The 22,989-nt window shown below is 52.8% G+C and overlaps 1 protein-coding gene across 2 annotated transcripts in view; it reads left to right on the forward strand.

The window, feature by feature from the left end:
* Positions 1-22,989, forward strand: part of MEGF6 (multiple EGF like domains 6) — a 75,228-nt gene that overhangs the window by 37,599 nt on the left and 14,640 nt on the right. Inside the window, exons 1-13 of one of the 2 annotated variants that reach the window (XM_042031972.1) lie at positions 1,512-2,039; positions 8,062-8,184; positions 14,530-14,655; positions 15,456-15,578; positions 16,161-16,283; positions 17,859-17,996; positions 18,570-18,692; positions 19,477-19,599; positions 20,332-20,499; positions 20,723-20,854; positions 20,952-21,080; positions 22,464-22,592; positions 22,702-22,836. In XM_042031972.1, the coding sequence (XP_041887906.1) occupies positions 1,898-2,039; positions 8,062-8,184; positions 14,530-14,655; positions 15,456-15,578; positions 16,161-16,283; positions 17,859-17,996; positions 18,570-18,692; positions 19,477-19,599; positions 20,332-20,499; positions 20,723-20,854; positions 20,952-21,080; positions 22,464-22,592; positions 22,702-22,836 (1,714 nt within the window). In that variant the 5' untranslated portion in view covers positions 1,512-1,897. Of the gene's footprint in view, positions 1-1,511; positions 2,040-8,061; positions 8,185-14,529; positions 14,656-15,455; positions 15,579-16,160; positions 16,284-17,858; positions 17,997-18,569; positions 18,693-19,476; positions 19,600-20,331; positions 20,500-20,722; positions 20,855-20,951; positions 21,081-22,463; positions 22,593-22,701; positions 22,837-22,989 lie in introns of those variants that run through there. The other variant, XM_042031971.1, reaches the window with a different exon arrangement.

Genomic DNA, 22,989 nt, shown 5'->3' on the forward strand with positions numbered 1-22,989 from the left:
AGTGCTCCCCATGGCAGTGCCTCGGGTCTGAGGCAGCGTTCCCAGGATCTGGTCTGGGCCAGCAAGGACAATCCATGTCTTGCCGCGGGGTGTTTTGGAATGGGTGAGGTATTTGATAGATTTAAAGTGGCTCCTGGCAGGGTGGCAGCGTGTCTGTGCACAGCGAGAGCTGTTGGAAGGCAGCACAGCAGGGCAGGGGCTTCACTGTGGGACATGGGGAGCGCAGGCAGAATTTCTGGTGGCTCTCAGTGACTGCTCTGACACTTCCCCTCCTCCTGTCCCTCCCTCGGTGCTGAGCATCTCCCTGGGGACTCTGGTGGACCTACCAGGCAGCTTGAGGAAGGTGTGTGTGCAGGATGCAGCACATCGGGCTGGACTTTTCCAGACCACTTCCAAACGTTCACAGCATCCTTCAGAGAGGTCACTTTTTTTTTTTTTGTTCCACAAAGTAACTGACCCGAAAATTTGTCTGTTATTTTTGTTAAAGTCAAAATATTAACGAGAAGCATGTGGGCTGTTGCCTTGTGTAAATATTAAGATGAGCTGAAGTGGTCCCTGAAATGTTAGGAAGCTGCTCTTGGAACAAGCAGCAAAGGGGACTCGTGACTGGAGTCCACCTTCCTTTGGAAATGGCTGCAGCAATAGCATGAAATCCCTATTTTCTTCCTGGATTCAGCTTGTTTCAAAATTTTTTTGTGGAATGCTATTCATTGCAGCCTAAACCACAAGTTTTAATTTGGAATTTTACTATGGCCAAATAATACTGTGAAAACGTCTCAAAGTAGCAGGGCCTGCTTCCCCCAGCTCAGCCCTGTGAGCACATTGTTACAAAACATTCCAGAAAGTTAAATGAGGCTTTTGAGCTTGCCTCTGGAAAATCCAATAAGCTATTCCTACTTCTTGTTTAATGAAAAAGGTAAAATAAAATTCTAGGCTCCGTCTTGCAGGAAACGGGAATGAGCATTATGGTTTTCTTTGGAGCAGTCGCGGTGGCTGTTCCTCATTTCAGCTTAAATTCAGTGATTAAGGTTTACTTTTTGTCGTTATTTTAAGAACAGCCCAGCCCAGGTTTGGTGTTGGGTGCTGTTTCAGCAGCTGGACTTGTTTTGGGGAGGCGTGATGGTAATGAGGCACTTCCCGAGTGAAAACCCCCCGGTTTGGTGTAACCCCGGAGTCCCCCACACCAGCCTGGCGCTCCAAGGGGGAGAGCCTGATCACCCCTGCGCGCGTTCATCCCCCCTCAGCCTGGTTTGGGGCAAATCAGGGTTTATTTCGCGGTGGAGAACCAGCCCGAGCCCCGGGGGCCGGATGCCACCGTGGGTGCCTCGCCTCGGGAGGGTCGCGTTGGGCTCCGGGGCTGTCTGTCTGTCCGTCCGCCAGCCCCGCCAGCATCCCGGCAGCGCCCGAGCACGGCGCCGGGAGAGCTCCTGCCCGTGCCGGGGGGGTCCGGGGCGCTCCCGGGCCCGGCGATACCTGCGGGGGGCGGAGCGGGACCGCCCCCACGGCTGAGCCGCTCCGCACCGCCCCGCGCATCCCTCCGCTCCGTCCCGCTGCGCCCGCCTTGTGTCGGCGCCCCGTCCCTGCCGGGTCCCGCTCCGTCCCTCTCCATCCCTGCCCCGTCCCGTTCTGTCCCCACTCCACCCGTGCCCTGTTCCGCTCCGTCCCCGCTCCGTCCCCGCTCCATCCCCGCTCCGTCCTACTCCGTCCCCGCTCCGTCCCCGCTCTGTCCCCGCTCCATCCCCGCTCTGTCCCCGCTCCATCCCCGCTCCGTCCCTCTCCATCCCTGCCCCGTCCCGTTCTGTCCCCACTCCATCCCTGCCCTGTTCCGCTCCGTCCCCGTTCCATCCCCGCTCCGTCCTACTCCATCCCCGCTCCGTCCCCGCTCCGTGCCGCGGTCATGGGCCGGCCCTGGGTGCTGCTGTGGTGCCTGGGCTGCCTGGGCGGCATCCCGGGCTCCTCCGGCGAGCACTACCGCTACCTGTGGAGGAGCTGCTACCCCTGCTACCTGGGGAGAGCGGGGTACCCCGACCTGCGGCCAGGTACGTGGGGGACCAGGTGGGAAGGTCCCTTCAGACCCGAACTCTAGTCGGATTCTGTGTAGCCGGGCTGGGGCTCCCTGCCGGGCTCTGCCTCGAGGGGTTTGTCCCCGGATCCCCCAGGTGCCGGGTGGAGATTCCAAGCTGGTGGCCACCCAAGTGACAGGCTGGTGACCTGGCTGTATATCTGCCTGTGCTTTGTATGATTATATTTATTTTTACTATATTATTATTATTATTATGTGCATTTCTTACTCTGAAAAGTCAGTTCTGGCAGATGGGGGAGAGAGAGAAGCAGGAGTTTCTTCACATATGTTGCTGTCCAGCTGGGTTAAAGATAGCTCCTGTGCCACATTCCTTAAAAAGCCAAATGCTTGCGTTTCGCCAGGGTATGTAGATTTGTTTTTTCCTCAGCTCCAAGGGATCACGCCCCAGTCCAGGGCAAAAAGTGAAATTTGATACCGTTTTGTCCTGAAAAAGTTGTGCCTTTCTCTCTCTGTGAGGCTGCGGGTTTGTCGGGGCTGTGTGGGTGTTGCTCAGCACATTCTCACACAGGACAGGGCTCGGTGTTACTTGGGGTTGGATTTTGTGCGAGGGGAATCCTCTGGCAGCAGCAGCCAGAGCCGGGAGCTGGGCACGGCTGGGGGATGCAGGCAGAGGAGCCGTGTCAGGGCTCACTTCCCTGCGCTGGGACGTTCAGCCTCAGTGTCTTTTGGAAGCCAATTCCCAGCCTGCCGCAGCGTGGGAAGCTTGGCCAGACTCGCCGCGGAGCAGGTGGAGGGGATGGAATCCTCCGTGCTCCCATTGCACGTGGCTTACGTGGGGTGGGAGATGTGGACACGGAGCCAGGTGTGAGTTCTGCCAGTGCACACCACCCCTTCCCTCTCTGTGTGCTCGGCTGCCTCCACGGCAGGAAAAGTTCGTGGAGATTTAGGGAATAATAGAGAATATGTGAAGGTCACTAAAGAGTTGGGAAGCTTGGGTGTAATGTAGACATCAAGGAATGCATTATCTCATCATGAGATAATGCTAATAAATAAATGCCCCGAGCAGTCGGTTATAAAGTGATACCAGAATAGTTGTGAGATGTGCCAGACCTTCAGAAAAGGGGCGAGTCGCTACTTTGTTATTTATAGATCAGATGTTTGTCTCAAGCTCAGATCGTGGTTGCTGTCTCCATCCAACTGTGTTGGCTCAAAGCAACTCTCCAAGGCAAGCTCCTGAGATCCAGCTTTGCGCTGGATCCAACCTTCCCTCCCTTAACACGGAATTTATCGGATCCTGATCCCGACTCTGCTTCTTGCAGCTCCATGGACAGGTAGCTCTGTGCATGTGTGGCTTCATCCTTGGTGTGAGGTATCTCTGAGGCTGCACAGCCGAGGGGTTTTCTCAGGTTCACCCATCTTGCAGCTCATCCTAAGTAGGTATCGCTGTGGGTTTGGTTAATTTGGTTAATTTGGTTAATTTTTCCTTCACTGCTTGAGCTTCTCTTTGACAGGTAAGAGAAGTCCTCTTGGTGTACTTTTAGAGTCCCAGGTATTCTCTTGGAGTGATTTTTAGGGTCTGTGTGGTGTTTTCCATGCAGCTCCTGTCTGCCCAGCTGGCACACACGTCCCCACAGCCGCCACAGCACAAGGCTCTGCTGTGTGCGCGTCACCGGCAGCTTCGTGTGTGACAGGAGAGTGAGGAGGTGCTTTGTGCAGTAATGGTGGGGGTTTCACTGAGGCCTGGAGTGCCTTGATGTGCCTCGTGAGTACAGCCAGGGCTCTGCTGGGTCCCGGTGTTGCTGCAATGGCCCGTGGCAGCACCGGGTGTTGTGTCCTTACACAGCTGCCCTTACAGGGGGAGCTTTGTGCTCTGCTGGGGACTCGCAATCCGTCATGCCAGTGACGTGGACCTGGTGCTGTGATATCCTCCCTGTGAACCTCTAAAGCAGCCAGAAAGCAGCAGAGCTGTTGTTTGATCATTTTCCATTAGCTCCTTCAACAGCGACCCCATTTCCATCCGTTCCCAGGTCTGTGTCTGGGAATCCCTTGGCCTCCACAGCACAGCACAGGAATATCTTCCACTCAGAGTGACAGCCTGCCCAGGGAACAGGGTGAAACAGTGATGAAAGAAGGTTGGAAACGGTGAGAACAGCAGCAAGTCCAGAGCAAGTCCAGGTGCTTGTTGCTGCGTGCATCTCTGCTCGGTGCTGAGTAATTCCTAATTACAGCCCCATCCCGAGGCAGACAGAGGAGCACAAGTGGGAGCTGGGCGACTCTCCCAGCCCCAGTGCTCGGGGGCAGGAACAGGTGAGCTGAGGACAAAGCCAGGGACTGAGGCAAAGCAGCTCCTGATGGATTTTCACTCCCTCGGGTTGTTGTGAAGCCGATGCATCCATTCCTGAGGTGCCTTTGGGATCTGCTGCTGAGAATGGCACAGGTGGCGTGGGAAAGCTATGGGCATCTCCCACCTGGAAAATGGCCCCAAGGAATGCTGGCCCCAATAACTCCCTGCAGCTCATTAAGTGCTTTTAGGGCTTTCTCCAATGCCTGGTTTAGGACGAGATGAAAGCCGAGGGTGTGGAGGTGCTCTGACCGCCCCAAATGGCCTTTTACTTCCCTCCAGTGAATCACTCACATTCCCAACCGTCCTTCCTCAGCCTCGAGGAGGAAAAAACTTCCAGGGTAGCAGAGAGGAAGCATTGTCCCCTCCTCTCCCGTGGCCTCCTTGCACTGTTGGACCTTGCCATGGCTGTTTTGCCTGCACACAGGGAGTGTGGAATAGCAGGGCATCCGAATTCCCCAGGTTATCCATGTTGGGACTGTGTGACACATGCAAGGGATGAAGTAATGCAGACTTTTTTTTGTTCTAATCCATGTCCATAGTGTGGGATGGCTGTGCTGCCCTGCCCAGCAGCTGTTGGGTCCTCTCTGTCCAGTCTCTACTTGAAATTGCTGAATTATCTTCAGCAAACTGGTACTGGAAAGATAAAGTCACTAAATCCCACCCATGCTCATCTTGATGGATTTTAATTAACCTTTTCCCCGCAGCCCTGCTCTGTAATCCAGGCTAATTGCTGCAGGGATGAAAGCCTGGCACTGCTGCTCGGCCAGACAGAGCGAACCTCCACAGTGTTCCTCCTGCCTGTGCTTCCAGCTGGGATCCATCGCCTCCTCCTCAGCCCTGCAAGGAGATAAACTGCCTCCGTACCAAATATTTAATACTTTGCAGAGCTGCTGTTGTGACTTACATGTAGCTCTTGTTGGAGATAAATCAGTATTCCCTCTGGAAGGACCTGTGTGTGTTCAGAGCCAGAGCCATCTCCTCACTGCATCCCCATTTTTTTGGTTTTGTGTTCACCTTCCCTGTGTTTGATTGCAGCATTACCTGTGTTAGCCCAAGGAGGTGTCTGAGGTTCCAGGGATTGTTCCTGCTCAGGGAAGAGGCTGGGGTGGGCCCTCCTTGCAGAAGGCATGAACTCCAGTTTCCCTCCACAGCAGGGGTGTTTCCCTCTGCAGTGATCCAAGCCCCACTCCCCAGCCCTTGCTGAGTTGGGCTCCTGCCTCAGTGGGCTTTGCCTGGTACCCACTGCCCACGGAGCAGGCAGCCCGTGGGCTTGGCAAACTCTGTCCTGGCACGGCTCTGGCTTCCTCAGAGTCAGCTGAAGAGAAGCCTTCATGCTTCTCATTTTCTCTCCTTTGGTATATTAATTTCAACCAGATTTTGTCAGCTCTCCAGGAGGAAAATAACTCCGCCGTGCCACGAACCGCAGCTCGCGCGGTGTCACGTAGGGCTCCGGCTCCTGCTGCCAGGACCTGCACCAGGGGCAACGTGACCCTTCACAGAGCTGCTCCTCCTGGCCCTGGGAGCAGCTCCAGCTGCTTCCCAGTCCATATTCCTGGCTGACTCACTCGCTCGTGAGCCTTGGGCACGCCTGGAGATGCCACCGCCGCCGGGGTTGGCTGGTGGATCTGCCCCCTCGCTGCCCCTGGGGACAGTTTTGTTTTGGTCACACCAAAACAATGCGGGGTATGTCCCAAAATCTCCCTGGTACTGCAGAGGAGATCAGCGAGGCTCCAGGAGGGACACTGGGACGTGGTGGTTACGTGGGAGTGGTGGCGGGGAAGGAGATGGGTGATTCTGCGGCCACGGCGCGAGGAAGGACTGGCTGCTGTCCCAGGCCAGGAGGGAGTTGGGATGGGGACAGCCCTCTGGAAGCACGGAGATTTAGAGGGTGAAAAGTACAAAGGGGGAAGAGGAGACACGGAGAGAGGAGATGTAAAATTACTGAGTATGAGTAATGGGGTGAAAGTAAGAAGTTTACTCAACACATCACTAACTTTCTTGGACAGTAAATTCTCTATGGTTTCAGATTAGAGTTGAAGGGAAGCAGTGGAATAGTCATTTAAATTCAGACCAAAAAACTTTATTATGCTACATAAAACCTTCCCAAACCCCAGTTTTCCTGTTCTTGAGCTGAATAGAGCCAGTTCTGTGTATTAATAGCTAATCCTGCCCACAGAGATGAGTAGGGAGGGCCTCAGGGGCTCCAGGGCTCTGCAGCATCCCAAGTGTGTGCAGAGGAAAATGATTTAATCAGAATTAGGTTGCTTTGACCAGCATCTCAGACTCATGCCGTGGCATTTTTCCCCTCAAAAAGCCACTTTGGCTTTGGCTCACTCTTCAGAGAGCATCATTCAAAGCTTATGTTTCACCTCAAAAATCTACTCATTTTCCTTTCTTTCAGTATTAAGTGTCTTGGAAAAAACAGGGAGGAAATACAAAAACCTCCTAAAAGACTCAGCCCACTGAATAAAGCAAAGGGCTGGCATTACAGAAATGAGCATTTTTCTGGCTTGATGGAGACCACAGCTCCAGTGGGGAGCTCTGCAGGAGGAGCCCAGCATGGCCAGTGCAGCAGGACCCCCCAAAACAAGGTTGGGGCTTCCCTGGGAATCACTGGGACAGGAAGGGTTTTTGTGATCTCTCAGCTTTAGGTTTTAATGCTTTAAGCCTTGCTAAGGAAAGTGCTTTGAGAACACAGTAACTTTGTGTTGTTATCACTGTGCAGCTCAGAAACACCGACTCAGACAGGCGTCACCTTTCCCGCTTCGCTTCCCGTTCCATCCCTGACCCGGACCGTTCCCTGCTGCTGGCTGATTTTCTTGGCAATTAATCCAATTAACGTAAAATTTGGCTCAGCCAGGGTGGTGTTGCTCCTTTTTTGTGCCCTTTGTGTGCCCGGTGGGTGAAGCAGAGCTCGGTTGGGGCTGGGCAGGTTCCTGCACCTCTGGCGTGCGAGGACATGGCCGGGTCCCCGCCCTGCCGTGATTCACTCAGGAAATGTTTCTTTATCTTCTCAGTAACACTCGTGGATGGGACCGAGATGGGAACTCAGCTCGGCTCAGGGCCGTCCTGGCTGGGAGGGGCTTGGGTGAGCTGGAGGTGCAGAAAGTGCAAAGAGAAACATGAAGAGACCCAAAGCTGCTGAAGTTTTTCTCTCCGTGGGGAAGGGAATGGCTGGTTGGGCGCTTTGCTGTTTGTGTGGGTGCTCTGATCCTCTCCAGTCTGAAAGGTTGTGTAGGTGCACACCTGGGCACACCTATGCACACCCACAGACGGCAGGAATTAAAGAACTGTGCAACTCTACCCATATTTCTGATTATGGCACAGGAAAAAATCTGCCCCAGAAACTTGGGATTTCCTCTGATGAGCAAGAAAGTGTAAAATATGAATGACTCCATTATCTTGGGGTCAATGGGAAAAGTGACCCTGGTGAGGTGACCAGATGGATGGGTTGCACTGAGTGACAATAAGATGCCTTTTTTTCTTTCAGTTCTTGTTCACTGATTGCAGGTGTCCCCCTGGCATTTCATAAATAGCTTGGCTGACCAAACATACCAAAATGGCCAATCTTGCTCCCTTTGCATTCATTCCTCACATCCGGACTCAGGCATCAGAGGATAAGTATTCCTGAGCTCAGACACCCTCCTGCCCACTCCCCTGAGGTTTATTCCACTCTTCCCTTGTTTTCTTGCAGATGTTGACGAGTGCCAGGTCCACAACGGGGGCTGCCAGCACCGCTGTGTGAACACCCTGGGCTCCTACTACTGCGAGTGCCGGCCCGGCTTCCGCCTGCACACAGACGGCAGGACCTGCCTCGGTAAGGCTCCCTTGGAAATTCCTTGGGAATCTCTCCTTCTTCACAGCCCTTTTCCTACCAGAAAATCCATGGCAGCGTACAGAAAACCTTGACTTCCTCACTCCCACCCATCCTGTGTGGCTGGAGTATGAAATGATGCTGATGGGTTGTGTGTTCCTTTGTGTCCCTGTGTCTCCCCTCACGGTTTTTGTCTCTGGGTTCAAAACATTTGCTGTTCTTCCACGTGGTCACGTACGACTGGGGCTGCTTTGCTGTCCCTGAGTTTATTCTGGTTCAGGAGAAGTAACTCCCAAGTGCTTTGGTGCCTCTGCTTTTGATTCAGGATGTATCAGATAGGGCAGTCTCAGAACAGATACACAAATAAAATGATGAGAAATTTAAACATAAATAAAATGATGAGAAATTTCAACATAAATAAAAGGAAGAGAAATTTCAAGTCAGGCTTCATTTTGAGCTCAGTATTTCCCCAGCCCATGCTGTGGGCAGCAGGTGTGACAGACAAGTGACAATAAATGTGGCTGTGTATGGAACTGTGGCCATGATAACCCCAAAAACTTCTCTGGGATGCTGGTCATGCATCCTCTTGGATGGTGCTGGTCCAGACATCACCATCCAGGCACCAGCTTTGCCTTGCAGCTGATTTTGGGGCCAATTCCTTGAAATGTTGTTGTCTGCCTGCCCCATACTGGAGGCTCGGAGTGGAACTTGGAGTTTGCCTCCAGCATCTGTGGCTGTTTTAATTAAACCACTTCTCCCTCACAGCTTCGTTTGACACACTTTTCCATTATTTGAGAGATATTTTCATGCAAGTGGAAAGAATTCCTGGGCCATGGTGTTTGCAGAGAGCATTTGCTGGGTTTTCTCGGAACACAGTCATGCTCCAGAGTCTGCGGTGCGAGCCTGCGTCTTCCAGTTGGGAATGGTGATGGGAGCAGGAAAAATCCATCCAGGGAAGCTGTGCCCACCGTGCCCAGCTCTGCACTGACGCACATCTGGCCACAGCTGCCTCCAGTACATAATGACACCCAAACAAGAGCAGTGAGGTGCAGGATCCCCATATTTCGCTGGAAAAATCCAGAAGGAGAAGGATGGCAAATAAGGGACAAAGCCAACTCTCAGAGCCCGCTGCTCCAGCTCTGAACTCCAGCACTCGTGTCGGGGTGACGTGCTGCTGCTGCTCACATGTAAGTGTGCTGTGGTCTGTCATCTCCTAATTGTCTCTGGAATATGTTGCTCCTTTCTTGTGGCGTGCAGCGATCCTGCTGCCGCCTCCGGAATAGAACATGGGACAGACGGAGAGCAGGAGCTGTCGGCAGCGCCAGCCCCAGAAGGTGGAACAGTTTTCAGGGAAAGCATAAAATGGATTGCTACAGGGAGGAATCTCTTCTTTAAGGGGAGTTTCCATCGTTTTCTTTCGCTCTCCAGGCTTCCCTGCTGGTGTAGCTGAGCATTCCTGCAGGATCCAGGCAGGCAGGGCTGCCCGTGCCCAGCGCTGCAAACCTGCTTTGCATTAAACCTGTGAGCAAGTATTTGCCGTAATGTGCAGTGCTGGAATTCATCTGCCAAAAGTGAGGGGGCTCTGTTCATGAAATCTGATCCACAGGAGTGAGTGGGGCAGTTTCTGAAGCTCTGGGGAGAGGAGCCTGCAGGATCTGCAGTGAGTTCCAGAGGGACCCAGAGCCCCCAGGAAACCAAAGAAAAGCAGGGCAAATAAAAACCTCTCACTGCATAATTATCTAATAATGTTTCTAAAATATCAACAGTTCAGGACCTAAAATGGGGCTTTCTCACTTCAGGACTGGTGGCTTTTGCTCTTTGCACATTTGTGCCTGTCCATGAGTATATGTCACACCTTCACAGAGCTCCGTACTAATCCTTTAAATTTGTGGAGGGGTGGAACATCTTTTCCTTGTAAAAGCTCAGAACAGAGCACAGGCTCAGAGGTGATTCCTCTGCTGGTGTTTGTGGCTGCCCTGTTGTAACCCACGGACACCAGGCTGCCTTGTGGTCCATTCCCAGGGATTAGGGGCAATCAATCAAAGCTGTTTCTCTCTTCAAGTTGGGATGTCCTCTCATTTTCTGGAGAGATTCTGTGCTGTTAACACACAAAGCATTGCCACTAAATTTAGGGAATAGGCCAGGAATGAAGGGAACTGGAGACAGAGAGCACCCATCCATCCCTGCATGCACCCATCCTTGTCCTTCTGCTCAGGGAGGTCTCTGCTCCACACTGGGACAAGCACAAATTTGAGCTGTAGGAAGCTCCTGGCAGCCCCAGCAAGAGTATTCTGGAGACAGAAAGAGCCCTTTGCAGTGAAGTCTCTAGTTAAGGGCTGTCAAATCATGGATCTAATTCTTTAAATGCTTTCTGCTCCCCACAAAACCCACAAAGGCTCTGATGATGGACCGGCAGCGCTGAGCTGGAGCTGCAGAATTCCCCCGCAACGCACTGGTGTGGCTGAGGCAGCTTTTCCAGAGTGAGCTGGTACCTGGGGTGTGACTCAGGAGAGCACAAAACCAGCCTGGAACCACCTTCCTGTGTCCAGCTCCCAGCCCTGCTGGTGCTCTGCAGCTCCGTTGTGCAGGATCCTTTTGTTGTGTCTTTGTTCAAATCGCTGCTGAAGAGAGGGAGAGAAGGAGCAGCTGCTTCCATTGCAAGTGAAACAGAACAAAGAGAGACCTTGGGCGTCCTGAAATCACCTCTTTCTTTATCAGAACCACATGGGCAGGAGGCAGGAAGTTGACATCTCCAGGTCCTTCTCCACTGTTTCAGCCGAGGGATGCAGGCCAGGCCGAGGCGAAGGGGTTTAATGGGAGCCAATTGCTTTTGTTGGCCCGCGGAGCAGAGAGATGGTCTGGATTAACACACAACATGTTTCTGGAAGTTGTCTGAGGTTAGGATAAATCAGTTTGGGATTGCATGATGGATCCCTGTTTATACTAGGAGAACTTTGAATGAAGAAATCTCAGCTATAGGGGTGATATAATGAACGGAAGGGCCGTGCCAGGAGGTTTGTGTGGGCTTGAACTGTGTGTGCAGGGAGTCAGCGACCACGTGTGCTTGCTGGGGCTTTTCATTTTGCAGACAACTCGCACGTTTTAGGGAATTTGACCTTTACTTCGCCCAGTCACACATTTTTCAGCCTTTTCTTAGAATCGATGGGGTTTGCGTGATGCTGCAGAAGGAACGTCCTGCTCAGTTCTGGTTACAGCTGCTCACAGTCACTCTCGGGGTATCAACTCGCTGCTTCTGGTGGCAAATCTCTTGGATCTGGAGGAAAGGTGAGAGAGAGGAGGGAGGAGAAGTTGGAAGGACAGCTGCAGGGTGCAGAGATCAGGTACTAAATCAACTCCTGTGTTAGGCTGCTGCTGCACAGATCCACTTCCTGTGTGCAGTCAGCAGCAAAAACCTCCTTTCCATCCCTCCCTATCCTTTTCCCAGGCCTGAGAGGGTCAGAATCTGGGAGCAGCATCTTCCAGCAGCACTGCACTCCCCTCAGACTGCGGGGCTGGAAGGAACGTCCCTCTCGCAGACACTGAAATATCATCTGTGGAAAATCTGTCTGAGCTGTAATTACAAAAATCTGTGTGATGTACAGGATGACACTGGGCTTGGCAGCCTTGTCACAGAAATGTTGAGCTCGGCAGAGCATCTGGGAATGGAAATATTTTTAGAGTGGTTCTGTAAACAGAATAAAACCCCGAGCAGTAATTAAGGCCAGCAGCGAGGTCTGCTGGCTGTGACTCTGCGAGGAGCCAGCTAAGGAGACCCAGCCTCACACGGGTCCTCTCTCCTGAAATCTTGCGTGGAAGAACCCAGACTTTCGGTTTTTTCAGTTGTCTTGTAGGAGTTTGCAAGGAGGCTGTTGTTTAGACTTTGAATTCATCTGAATAGCTGCATCCTGGGAGGTTATTTTAGACATAAGGTGCATTGGCCTGTTCCATGTTGGCCCAGTGCTTTTCCCAGATGAAGGAATGTTTTGGCAGGCATCGGCATTGTTTTACTTTTTTTCTTTTTTTCGTTTTTTTTTTTAAAAAAAAGCTCTCCAGCAAGCACGTTATTTATGGCTATTTTTGAATATATGTTATTAAACATTTTAATATATTGGAATATTTTTAAATGACCACCCATCTCTGCTAGAGCTTGAGTAGGAGAACTCTGACCCAGAGCTTTTCAGGAACGTTGAGTATTTCTGTTGTTTCCTTCCAAATGGATTAAAGGAAACAATGCCAGCACAACTAACATAAACCTCGAGTTCTTGCTCCAGCCCTATGTTTTGTATGGCAAAATCTCGACCCTGTCAAGCTGCTTTTATTCCCCCAAACGTTGTTTAGTTAATTAGAGGCATAAAACGAGAAGTTGAGTTATTTTAACATTTGGAATGAGGATGAGCCACAGCTCTGAGTTAAAGCACATTTTTTTTCAGGGGAATGGTGTGCAGAAAAAATTAAAAAAATATATATATTTTCCCTTTATTTTCATCCTGAGCCAAACATTTGTTTTCACCAATGTACAAGAGCAAGGACCCAACTTGGGATTCAGAGGAGTGTTACAAGCAGAGACTTCTACTGGCAGCTGCTTTCCAGGCTCTCCTGCTTCCAAAGCCCCGGAGGTTGTGGAGGGCACTGTGACCACCTGAGGGATCAGCCTGGGGAGAGATGGTTTTCATTAGAGATATATTTAGCTTTCCTATAAGATTCCTCAGAGCCAGCATGTTAGTTTATTCCAGAGTTTGAAAAATAGGCCAGAAACGTGTGAGACCACAGCTCATCATTCTGCTCCGCTTATGGGAGCCAGGGCTGGGGTTCCATCCTGGACCGGGGCTGGCTTGAGCCACGTTCCACCAACCCAGTGGGTTGTGACACTTTGGTGGCTCCTAAGAGCCAGAACAGGGTTTAAAGGCCATTTTCCCACTTCTCATATGGGACACCTCTCTTTGGAGAAGCTCGGTGCATAAGGAGTGGGTGGGTTAACTCAGGAGACATCCAGTGCTCCAGGAGGGGACTTTGATCACTTTGGAGGCATGTCACTGTCCCACAACGGCTTCTCTGGTGGAGACCATGAATCCAGCTCCACAAAGTCCTTCCATGCTTTGTTTCCTAGCTCATGTTCCTCCTGGATCCAAGGTCAATGGTCCTGGAGAGCTGCAGTAAAAACACGGCGTCAGACGCATTCCCCTGGCTGCTCACAAGGTGCTCACATCCCAGTTAAACATCCTGCCCCTCTGCTGGTCCTGCAGAGACATCCCAGATTACAGGAGGAGGAGGAGGAGGCTGTTGCCAGGCTGATTAATGATAGCAGGCTTGTGAGGAGTCCATGTGCTGGGTCACAGGGTCTGTTTTGTGCCGTAGCCCAGGCAAAACCTTCTGTTTTCTGCCTCTTTGGAATCCGCTGGGCTCCTTGCGCAAGGCCACACAGAAACTCTGCGGCACGGCCAGCAACTCCAGTTTGGAAGCTCCATTCCCAGTTGTGCCTGCGCTGAGGATGAAATCAGAGCTCCTGCTGCTGTATCTTCGTGTGCTCTGTCTGGGTGACACTGCTGGTCACGGCATCAGGGACCCCACATGCTCAGGTTCCACACAGAAATCTGCTCAGAGCCCTGAGCTGGGGGTTGTTACACCTGGTCCAGGTATGGACACACAGGATGCATCTTAGACCGTTTTTCTCTGAGTGTTCCCAGAACTGGCAGTACCTGCTGGGCCTCACCCTGTGTGATCGGTCACTTTGGCACATCACAGAGCCAGAAATTCAGTTTTCCACATCACTTTGTTACAGGAAAACCTGAATGTGCCTGAGCACAACTCTCTGAGCGGGAATGCCTTGAACCAGCTGTGGCACTGCACGTGCAGGGACTGTCCTGGAACAAAAGGATGGGAATTTCGGCAGCAGCACAGAAGGCTGGCTGCTGACACGGCGCCCTTCGGAGAGGGTGGATGCCTGGCAGGAAACCTGCTTCCCTCCCATGTAGTGCTGGACAGGACCTAACCCAGTTCCCCATGTCCTGGAATCACCTTCAGGGAGAGTGCTGGAACCTCTTATGGTGGAAAGGAAGAGTTTTAAGTTCCTACTCAATACTCTTGAGCTGATCCTGCCTTGAAAGAGCAGGGTGCCCACCTGGCACGGTGGCGGGTGGCCTCTCCTGCACTGCCCACAGGCTTTTGCGGTAACATCTTCCACTGCACACCCTCCTTGCTCATGAAGTTGGCCATGAACTTGTCACTGGATGTGCTCCAGTCTTAAATTCTCACGAGCTTTAAGTGTGTGCACTCTGCCCTGGTCCTGTGCAAGAAGCTCATCCAGGTGCCATCCTTTTGTGACAAATCTCGTGTCCCTTTGCCTCGCAGCTCTGAACTCGTGTGCCCTGAACAACGGTGGCTGTGAGCACGACTGCGTGCAGGTGACGCTGGCCCAGCACCGCTGCCAGTGCCGGCACAACCACCAGCTGCACGAGGATGGCAAACGCTGCGTCCGTGAGTCCCTGGGGGGCTGGGGAGCCACAGCTTCCAGCTGGGAGCTGCGGGATGGGGATGCTCAGACGTCCGACAGATCAGACTGGGGGATTTCCAGTAAAAACTCTGTGTGTTTTGTTGTCATGGACATATCCTGCGGCTTATTCCAAGGGATGGGAAGAGCTGGAGGAGCGTAGCCAACAAAAATGAAATGGTATGAAGGCACAGGCTGGTGAGAGTGGAGGGACAGCAGAGTGTGGCAGTGGGGTGGGATCCTCTCCCTCTCTGGCTGAACTGCTCCTGGCTCAGGAGGGGGAGAAGCTGAAGGGGACAGAACACAAGGGTTTTCTCATTCATAGCAGTTGGCATTCAAGAGGCAGGAAGGAGGGAAGTCCTGAGCTGTGAAGTTGCTAAGGCCAAAGGAACAACTGGGATATTACAAATGCAGCAGTCAGTGGGGTTTGGAGCATCTGTCCCGGTCCTTGAGCAGGTCAGAGATTGGCAAAGCTCTGGGTAGGAGCACTCGGGGAAAATTGCCAGCACTTGCTCAGTAATTCCTCTGCAGAGGGATGTGCCCGTGCCAAACTTCTGCTGGAGGGGTTTTACCCAGCTTAGTTCTGGCCCTTTGCAGGATCTGACACCGTGCAAATCCTCCCGAACGGACGGAGCAGTGAACGGAGCAGCAGCGGGGATTTTCTGCCTGGTGCAGAGCAGGCTCTCACAGACTGCAGGCTTTCCTGCTGCTCCGTGCTCTGTCTCCCACAGTGCCACAGGAGGCAGGATCTGTGTGGAATGACCCGGGCTCTCTGCTCTGCCTGCAGTGAGGAACCCGTGCGCTGACAGGAACGGGGGCTGCATGCACCGCTGCCACAGCCACCGCGGCCGCGCCCGCTGCGACTGCCACCCCGGCTACCAGCTGGCCTCTGACGGCAAGGCCTGCGAAGGTGAGTGCCCTGCAGAGCTCCCCTGGAGGGAAATCCCTGTGTCTCATGGATGAGGGAGTGCTCAGTGTGAGCAGGACGGAGGGATGCACACGCCTTCCTATGGATGGCTCAGCTGGTGTCTGTGCAAGAGCCCTGCTCGAGCAGTCTGTAACAACAGACAGCTGCTCTGGGGGAGGTTTAGGCTGCACATTGGGGAGAAGTTCTTCCAGAAAGGGTGGTCAGGCATTGGAATGGGCTACCCAGGGAGGTGGTGGAGTCCCTGTGCCTGGAGGTGGCACTCAGTGCCATGATCTGGTGACAAGGTAGTTTTAGGTCATAGATTGGACTTGATGATCTCAAAGGTCTTTTCCAGCCTAATCGATTCTGTGATCCTGTGAACACCCCACTTTCATGTGATCCAATCTCCTGGGAAGATTTACAGCAATGCCAAACTTCTAACTCTGTGTCTTTGTTGGTCTGGACCTGAATGAAGAGTTCAGGGTCCAAGAAACCAGTGCAAAACTCAAATATCATAACAACAGTCCCTTTGGAAGGATGTTTAAGGCTCAGCCTGCTTATCTTACGGCTTTCTCCCTCTCCCAGATGTGAACGAGTGCCTGACGGGGCTGGCCATGTGTGCCCACCAGTGCCTCAACACCCGGGGCTCCTTCAAGTGCACCTGTAACCCGGGCTACGAGCTGGGGGCGGATGGCAAGCGCTGCTACCGTGAGTACTGAGGTCTCAGCCCTGCCCAGCAGGACAGGGCACACCTGGGCTGCTGCAGGCACGTGTTTGTCACTGCCCTTTGGGAATTGCCAGGGCCAAGCCACGGCAATCTCTGCTGAAGGATTTCACAAGCGGTTTTGGAAGATAAAAATCTTGGTCTGGTCTTTAAAGTCACCACGAAGCTACTTTAGCTGGTTTAGGCAATTAATTTGGAGCCATTTGGCCTCAAACAAGCCAAGTTCTGCTCTTGGGGACTCGGTTGGACAAGCTCAGTCAGCTGCAGATGTGTCACTGAAGGAGGAATTGAGCCAGTGAAGGGATCACATCTGCTCCCATCAAGGAAAGAAATAAACTCTGTGATGCAAGAGTGAGCCGGACTGTGCTCCCAGCTTTGTGCAGCTGCTGCCCCCCAGCAGGGCCAGGCTGAATCAGAGCCACCAGCCCCTCACAGATGCCAGCCACCGTGGCAATCCCAGTGGTGGCAGCTGGTGTTGCTGGGAGCTGCGAGGGTCCCCCTGTGCAGCTGCTGGAACTTGCCAGGGGTATGAGGGCAAAGCTTTACAGGCCATAAATGGGTCTTGAAAGGCACCAAACAGAGCAATGCAGGGCATCAGGCTGATGATGTGAGGTTTAAGAGCCAAAGCATGTACACAACTTCCTTCTTAGGGACACAGCCAATCTCACACCGTAACCATTGACGTTGCCCTGGCGTCACCAGAGCAGCCTTTCCACATGAAAGGTGTTTCTCCCTGCCCTTCCTAGCACGTTTCTTTTAAGCAAAACCCTGTTTGTGCTGCTTTAATAAGAAAAGGGAAGAGAGGGATGACAATCATGTTGTGAAATGTGGAATAAAGTCTTCCACTGTGGCACAGCTTTTGTTTTTGACAAGCACAGATCCACTGGGAAGCATCAAGCTCCCTTTCTTTCATCCTCCTTGGGTCTGAATGCATGAAAAACTCAGCGTTCTTGAAGGCAGAAATTGTTTTCCTGAGGTTCAGAACTGAGTCAAAGCTCCATGAAACAAGTTCCTTTTAGTTTAAGAAAGCTTAATTAACTAGACAAGTTTACAGAAACCTTGCCAAGCTCGGATGATCTATGGCTGCAATTGATGTTTGTGCCGACCACTTTTGACATGTCAGGAACTAACGATTCTCGCTGTAGGCATCTGGATGTTTCCCTACTTAGCTGTGTTCTGCTGCTCCCATTTCTCCCTGGCACCAGAACAGCTCTGCTCTGAGGCTGAGCCAACTTTTGGTTGGCAGCACACGCTGCTGCTTGGCAGGAGTGGGAGCGGTTTCATCCGCAGCCTGTTCATCCCAGAGATTGTCGAGAGCCTGCTCCACGACTCCATCCCTAAGAGGTTGTGTGAGATCCAGAGGTTTCTTTTTATACCCCGCTTCCCCACCCAGCAGCAGCCTCTGTGCTGAGCTATTTCCATCCTTCCCACTGCAGATCCCCCTCCTCAGCAGGGATGCAGTGCCAGGAGCTGGCGGGGGCGCGGCACTGAGGGCAGGCAGGGGCCAGCGGTGTGTGCAGATGTGTCCCACGGGATCCTAACCAGGCTGCCTTTTCCAGGGATAGAGATGGAGATTGTGAACAGCTGTGAAGCCAACAACGGGGGCTGCTCCCACATGTGCCACCACACCAGCTCTGGCCCAGTCTGCACCTGTAACTTCGGCTTTCGGCTGGAAGAGGATCAGAAGTCGTGCACTGGTAAGGAACAGGAAAAGGCCAGACCTTGATTTCCAAGCACATCCCAGGTATTGGTGAGGATCCCTCTTGGGATCTTAGGTCAGGATCCCTCTTGGCTGCTGTGTATGTGCACTACAAACAGGCTAAGGAGGATAGAAGCCAATGGAAAGTGAGAGCAGATGAAATATTGTTCTGCTCAAAGACATCCCCAAACCTCCCCTCAAGATATACTTGGACAGCAATTATGACTCGAACAGCAATTATTACTTCCAAACTAATTAGCTTTTCCCTGCTGAAACTGCCCTAAGCAGGAGTCAGTCAGCTGGAATCACCCTGCTTGTAAGGACACGAAACCGGTAACCACAGCCTCCAACCGGGAATCACAATGAGCTTCCCTCAAGGACTCAGGATTCCTCCCTCCATGGGGAGGATGATCTGCTAACACAAAGCTCCCTGACTTCAGGAGGAACTCAAGAATCCTGGCTCAGCATTTGGCAGCAGATCAGTAGAAGCTCACCAGAGCTAGTCAGGGAGCAGTTCAACAGTTCCTGTCACCACTCTGCAGTGCATTAACACCCTTTGTTTCTCATTTAGATATCAACGAGTGTGATGCTGGTTCTCACTGTTGTCAGCAAGACTGTTACAATTACCCTGGGGGCTACGAGTGCTCCTGCCATGCCGGCTACAGGCTCGGCACGGACGGCTGCGGCTGTGACGGTCAGTGCAAACACCATCACGCTGGGCTGCAGGCAGAGCCAGGGACACACAGGGTCCCTCTGCTTCTAATCTGCCTGTGTTCACTCTCCTCAGTTTGTTCAGTGTGGGGCAGCTCAGTTCTAACCCCTACACCAAGCCCAGCACAACTGGAGAGGGACAATGGGATTTTTGAACACGTCAAGTTCAGATCAGGATGACTCAGAGTGAGCTGGCCCAGGCCTGACCCCATTAATTCACAAAAACCATTTGATGTTCAACCCCAGAGGCCAACACTGCCCATCACTTTCACCCAAGGGATAAAGACAAATAACAGTGTCTGTAGAAAACAGCCAAGACGGTGACTTAGTGAAGCTTTTAATTAGGAGAACAAGAAATTGTCCTACCTGGTTGCGAACAGCCAAACATTTCTTCCATTTTCTCCCAGCTCCTACCAGTTTTCCTGCCAGCCTTCTGATGAGTCACCTTCCCAACAGAAAGAATGTGGGGAAAAATCCCCCTAATAATTGTTCTCACTTCTAAAGCTCTCAACATTTCCCGGGGGAAGGAGCCAAACACACCCACCTGTTCTTACACAATTGATGATGGATGGGAACTGAAGCCCAGCACATTTCATGTTGAAACCCAGGCATCCCTAATCCCTAAGGTGGTTTAACTCCATTTTTAGAGTTGATGGCTCCACATATTTAGCAGAGAGGATGCCACCAGCCCATTACTGCTGCATGGCCAGGCACGGCCGGGCCCCTGTCCCTGCTCCTGTCCCACTGGAGTGTCCCATGTTTTGTAGATGTGGATGAGTGCTCTGCAAACAACGGGGGATGTGAACACACGTGCCAGAACCAGCCAGGGTCGTTCCAGTGTGGCTGTGACATTGGGCACAAGCTGGACGAAGACAGAAGGAGCTGCATCTGTAAGTGCCTCGTCCGAGCTGCCTCAGGCTGGGCAGTGGGTCCATCCTCTGCCTCCTGTCCGAGCCAGGACCACACAGACTGGAGCTCCTTAGCCCTGAACCTCTCATTTTCCAGCTCCTTCACAGCACCTGAGCAGTGCCAGTGCCTCACCCCAGCCCTGGAAAGCTTTCCCAGACAGGACCAGTCCTGTTTCAGCCTCATTCACAGCACTGTCCAAAGAAGTGCAGGGAGTTCTGGCACAGCTGCACCTCCAGCAGCTACACAGCCAGCAGTGAGGGCTCCACGTTAAAGATCCAGAGCCCCTGCCACAGTTGCCAGCCTCTACAGCTTTTCCTTATAAGAAATAACAAATTAGTCATTTACAGCAGTACAGAGATCTGGAGGTCACGTAGCTGACCTGGGCCCACTCTAGCCAAAAAATCCCTGAACGAACAACTTGGAAAAGCTTTAGAGGTGACAAAACAGGGTGAGATCAGTGAGAGAACAGAACACAAAGGGGTCTGGAGGATCTCCAGCCACAGAGTGACCAATCTCTCTCTGCAGAATCGAAGAGATTTCTGTATCTTCATTTATTTTGTTATCAACACTGGGAACAACAAAATAAAAAATGAAGGTGGGCAAACTTGAGACCCACAGAGAGTGCTGGTTTCCCTTTGCTGTTGCAGAGGTCCTGCCCCACTGTTAATCTCTCAGAGGCCTTGTCTCCTTTCCCTTTCTGTCCCTCTCCCCAGCCATAGAGGACACGGTGGAGGCTCTGGATGGCCGGCGCCCCGTCATCCGCCCCATCCCTCACGTCGCCATCCTGCGAGATGAATTCACCCAGCTCTTCAACGACGACTACGAGGAAGAGGAGGAAGAGATGGAAGCACGAGGGGAGCACACGCTGTCAGAGAAATTCGGTGGGCATTTTGCAGCAGCGCTCAGTGCCATGCTTTGCTTGGAACCCTTCAGGAATAATGATTCCTGCTGGGTTCATTTGTTTGGTGAACGCACAGGACCTGTCGAGCACTTTTCTGTGTCTAGCTCTGCTGCAGCCTCAGCAGGGGCGTTTCTCTGCCCAAAGTGCCCAGGATGCTGCAGCAGTCTCAGTGAGGTTCTCACCCACAGTGCCTCTCATTGCAGTCTGCCTGGAGCACACGTTTGGCCCCGACTGCAGCCTGACCTGTGACGACTGCCAGAACGGAGCCACCTGCAATGCCGAGGGCAGCGGCTGCCACTGCCCGGCCGGCTGGACTGGCGTGCTCTGCAACCAGAGTGAGTGGCAGCTCTGTCCCCTGCTCTGGGGTGCACAGGGGATGCAGCCCTGCGAGGCTGTGGCTGGGCTGAGCCTCATCTCCCTCTCCCTCCCCAGCTTGCCCGGCTGGCACCTTTGGCAGCAACTGCAGCCAGAGCTGCCGGTGCCAGAACGGTGGCACCTGTGACCCTGCCACCGGCGCCTGCCGCTGCCCGCCCGGCGTGGCCGGAGAGCTCTGCCAGGACGGTGAGTCCAGTGTCCCCTCACCTGCTCCGTGGTGCTGGGGGCCATCCCCATCCTCCCCCTTCCTGGTGTCAATGTCTTAGCAGAGGTTTGCCATCACTGGGTAAGTGGCTGCTCTGGCCATCGCCAACGCCGCTCTCAGATGTCCCACATGTGCTTCTCTGAAGCCTGGAAGTGTTTCCCATGGGATTCCCTAAACTCATCCCTTTGTAGCTCTTCACTGACAGCATCTTTAAAGCCTCTTGTTGAACCATCCACCATTCCTCTGACCACTGAGTCTTGTGCGGAAAAAAGCCATTTTAAAAAGAAAAAGGTGTGGTAAGAAGGACTCTTTCCCCACAAAACAATGCTCCAGGGGTTCTGCCTTGTCTTTGCACTCAGAGACCTTTGCAGTCCCTGTCCAGTGCTCAGCCATGACTAGGGGCAGAGATCTCTATTTCATGGGACATTCAGTGACAGACACAGGAAAGAATGTCAAACCCACAATTTCCATGGTAAATTTCCATGGAAACCATGGAGGTATTTTCACCCAAAGCATTGGAAAGCTGTGACAGCAGTAGTTACCTGAAGTACCCAAAGGAGGTGTTCACTGCTGGTGGTGCTCACTTCTTGCTCCCAAAGGGTTAAAATCTGGGGGACATAATCTGAAAACCAGAAAGAGGGAGACAATCGGAGATTCAGACAAAAGGACTTCAGTCACATGTTGGGAGCATATGGGAGCTATTACTGAAGGAGGAGAGCGAAGCAGAATGCAAATGAACATGAGACCTCTTCTTTCTGTAGGAAGGAGGTGATTGAGGGGGACAGAGAGAAAACAGGAAGGTAAAATTAAAATAAACAATGCAGAATTGCTCTGTTGTCCCAGGGTGGCATTTCCTCTGCTCCTCTGGTCGTAGGGACAAGGCCTGTGCTGCTGGGCAGCTGCTGGCCAGAGCACTCTGCTGGCACAGCCTGTCTGCCACGTGCTTCCATGATGATCTTTAGCATAATAGAGAAAAACCAATAATTTTATTCACTTAATAGTGCAAATACCCCTGTGGCTTTTCAACAGGAGCATCCTTGTGGGTTGCTTTCTCACAGAGGACAGCCTTGAGAGCCCTGTGGGTGGGTTATTTCTGTGGAAATAACTGCTGGTCACAGTGAGTGCAGAGCTGATGGGTGTCCTGGAGCACCACGGCGAGTGGCAGCAAGTGACATCCCTTGTGACACTGCACAGCTGATTTGGAGCTGGTGCAGGGAATCTGATCACTGCCACCCTGGCTGCATCCCTTCCCTCGGCGCATCCCTGGCCTCACACAGCTCTGGTTCCGCTGTGCTTCTCTGCTGCTGTTAAAATGACCTGCTGAAACTGGCTCATCTTCCCAGGAAACCTCTCTCTGTCACTAGGGTGCCCTAAGGGATTTTTCGGGAAGCACTGCAGGAAAAAGTGCAACTGTGCCAACCGGGGTCACTGCCATCGGATTTATGGTGCCTGTCTGTGCGATCCCGGCTTGTACGGCCGGTTCTGCCACCTGGGTAAGCTGGTCCTCATGCCTGCTGTTCCCCTTGGATCCCAGCCTTTCTGGGAAGGAGTTTTCTGCCCCTCACCCGGGGTCGCTGACCAGCTTTTCCCCTCTGCCTGCAGCGTGCCCCAAGTGGGCGTTCGGGGCCGGCTGCTCGGAGGAGTGCCAGTGCGTGCAGCGCAACTCGCGGGACTGCGACGCCAGGGACGGCTCCTGCCGCTGCAAACCCGGCTACCGCGGCCAGCGCTGCGAGCACAGTGAGTGAGGCACAGAGTCACACAGCCACACAGTCAGCTGGGTTGGAAAGGACCTTTGAGGTCATCGAGCCCAGCCTGTGACCCAACACCACCTTGTCAACTGGACCATGGCACTGAGAGTCACATCCAGGCTCTCATCAAACACCTCCAGGG

The sequence above is a fragment of the Corvus kubaryi genome, unplaced genomic scaffold (genome assembly GCF_017639235.1).
Source record: "Corvus kubaryi isolate FWS band 111438036 unplaced genomic scaffold, C.kubaryi_AGA036_p1.0 37352, whole genome shotgun sequence".
Taxonomy (NCBI): domain Eukaryota; kingdom Metazoa; phylum Chordata; class Aves; order Passeriformes; family Corvidae; genus Corvus; species Corvus kubaryi.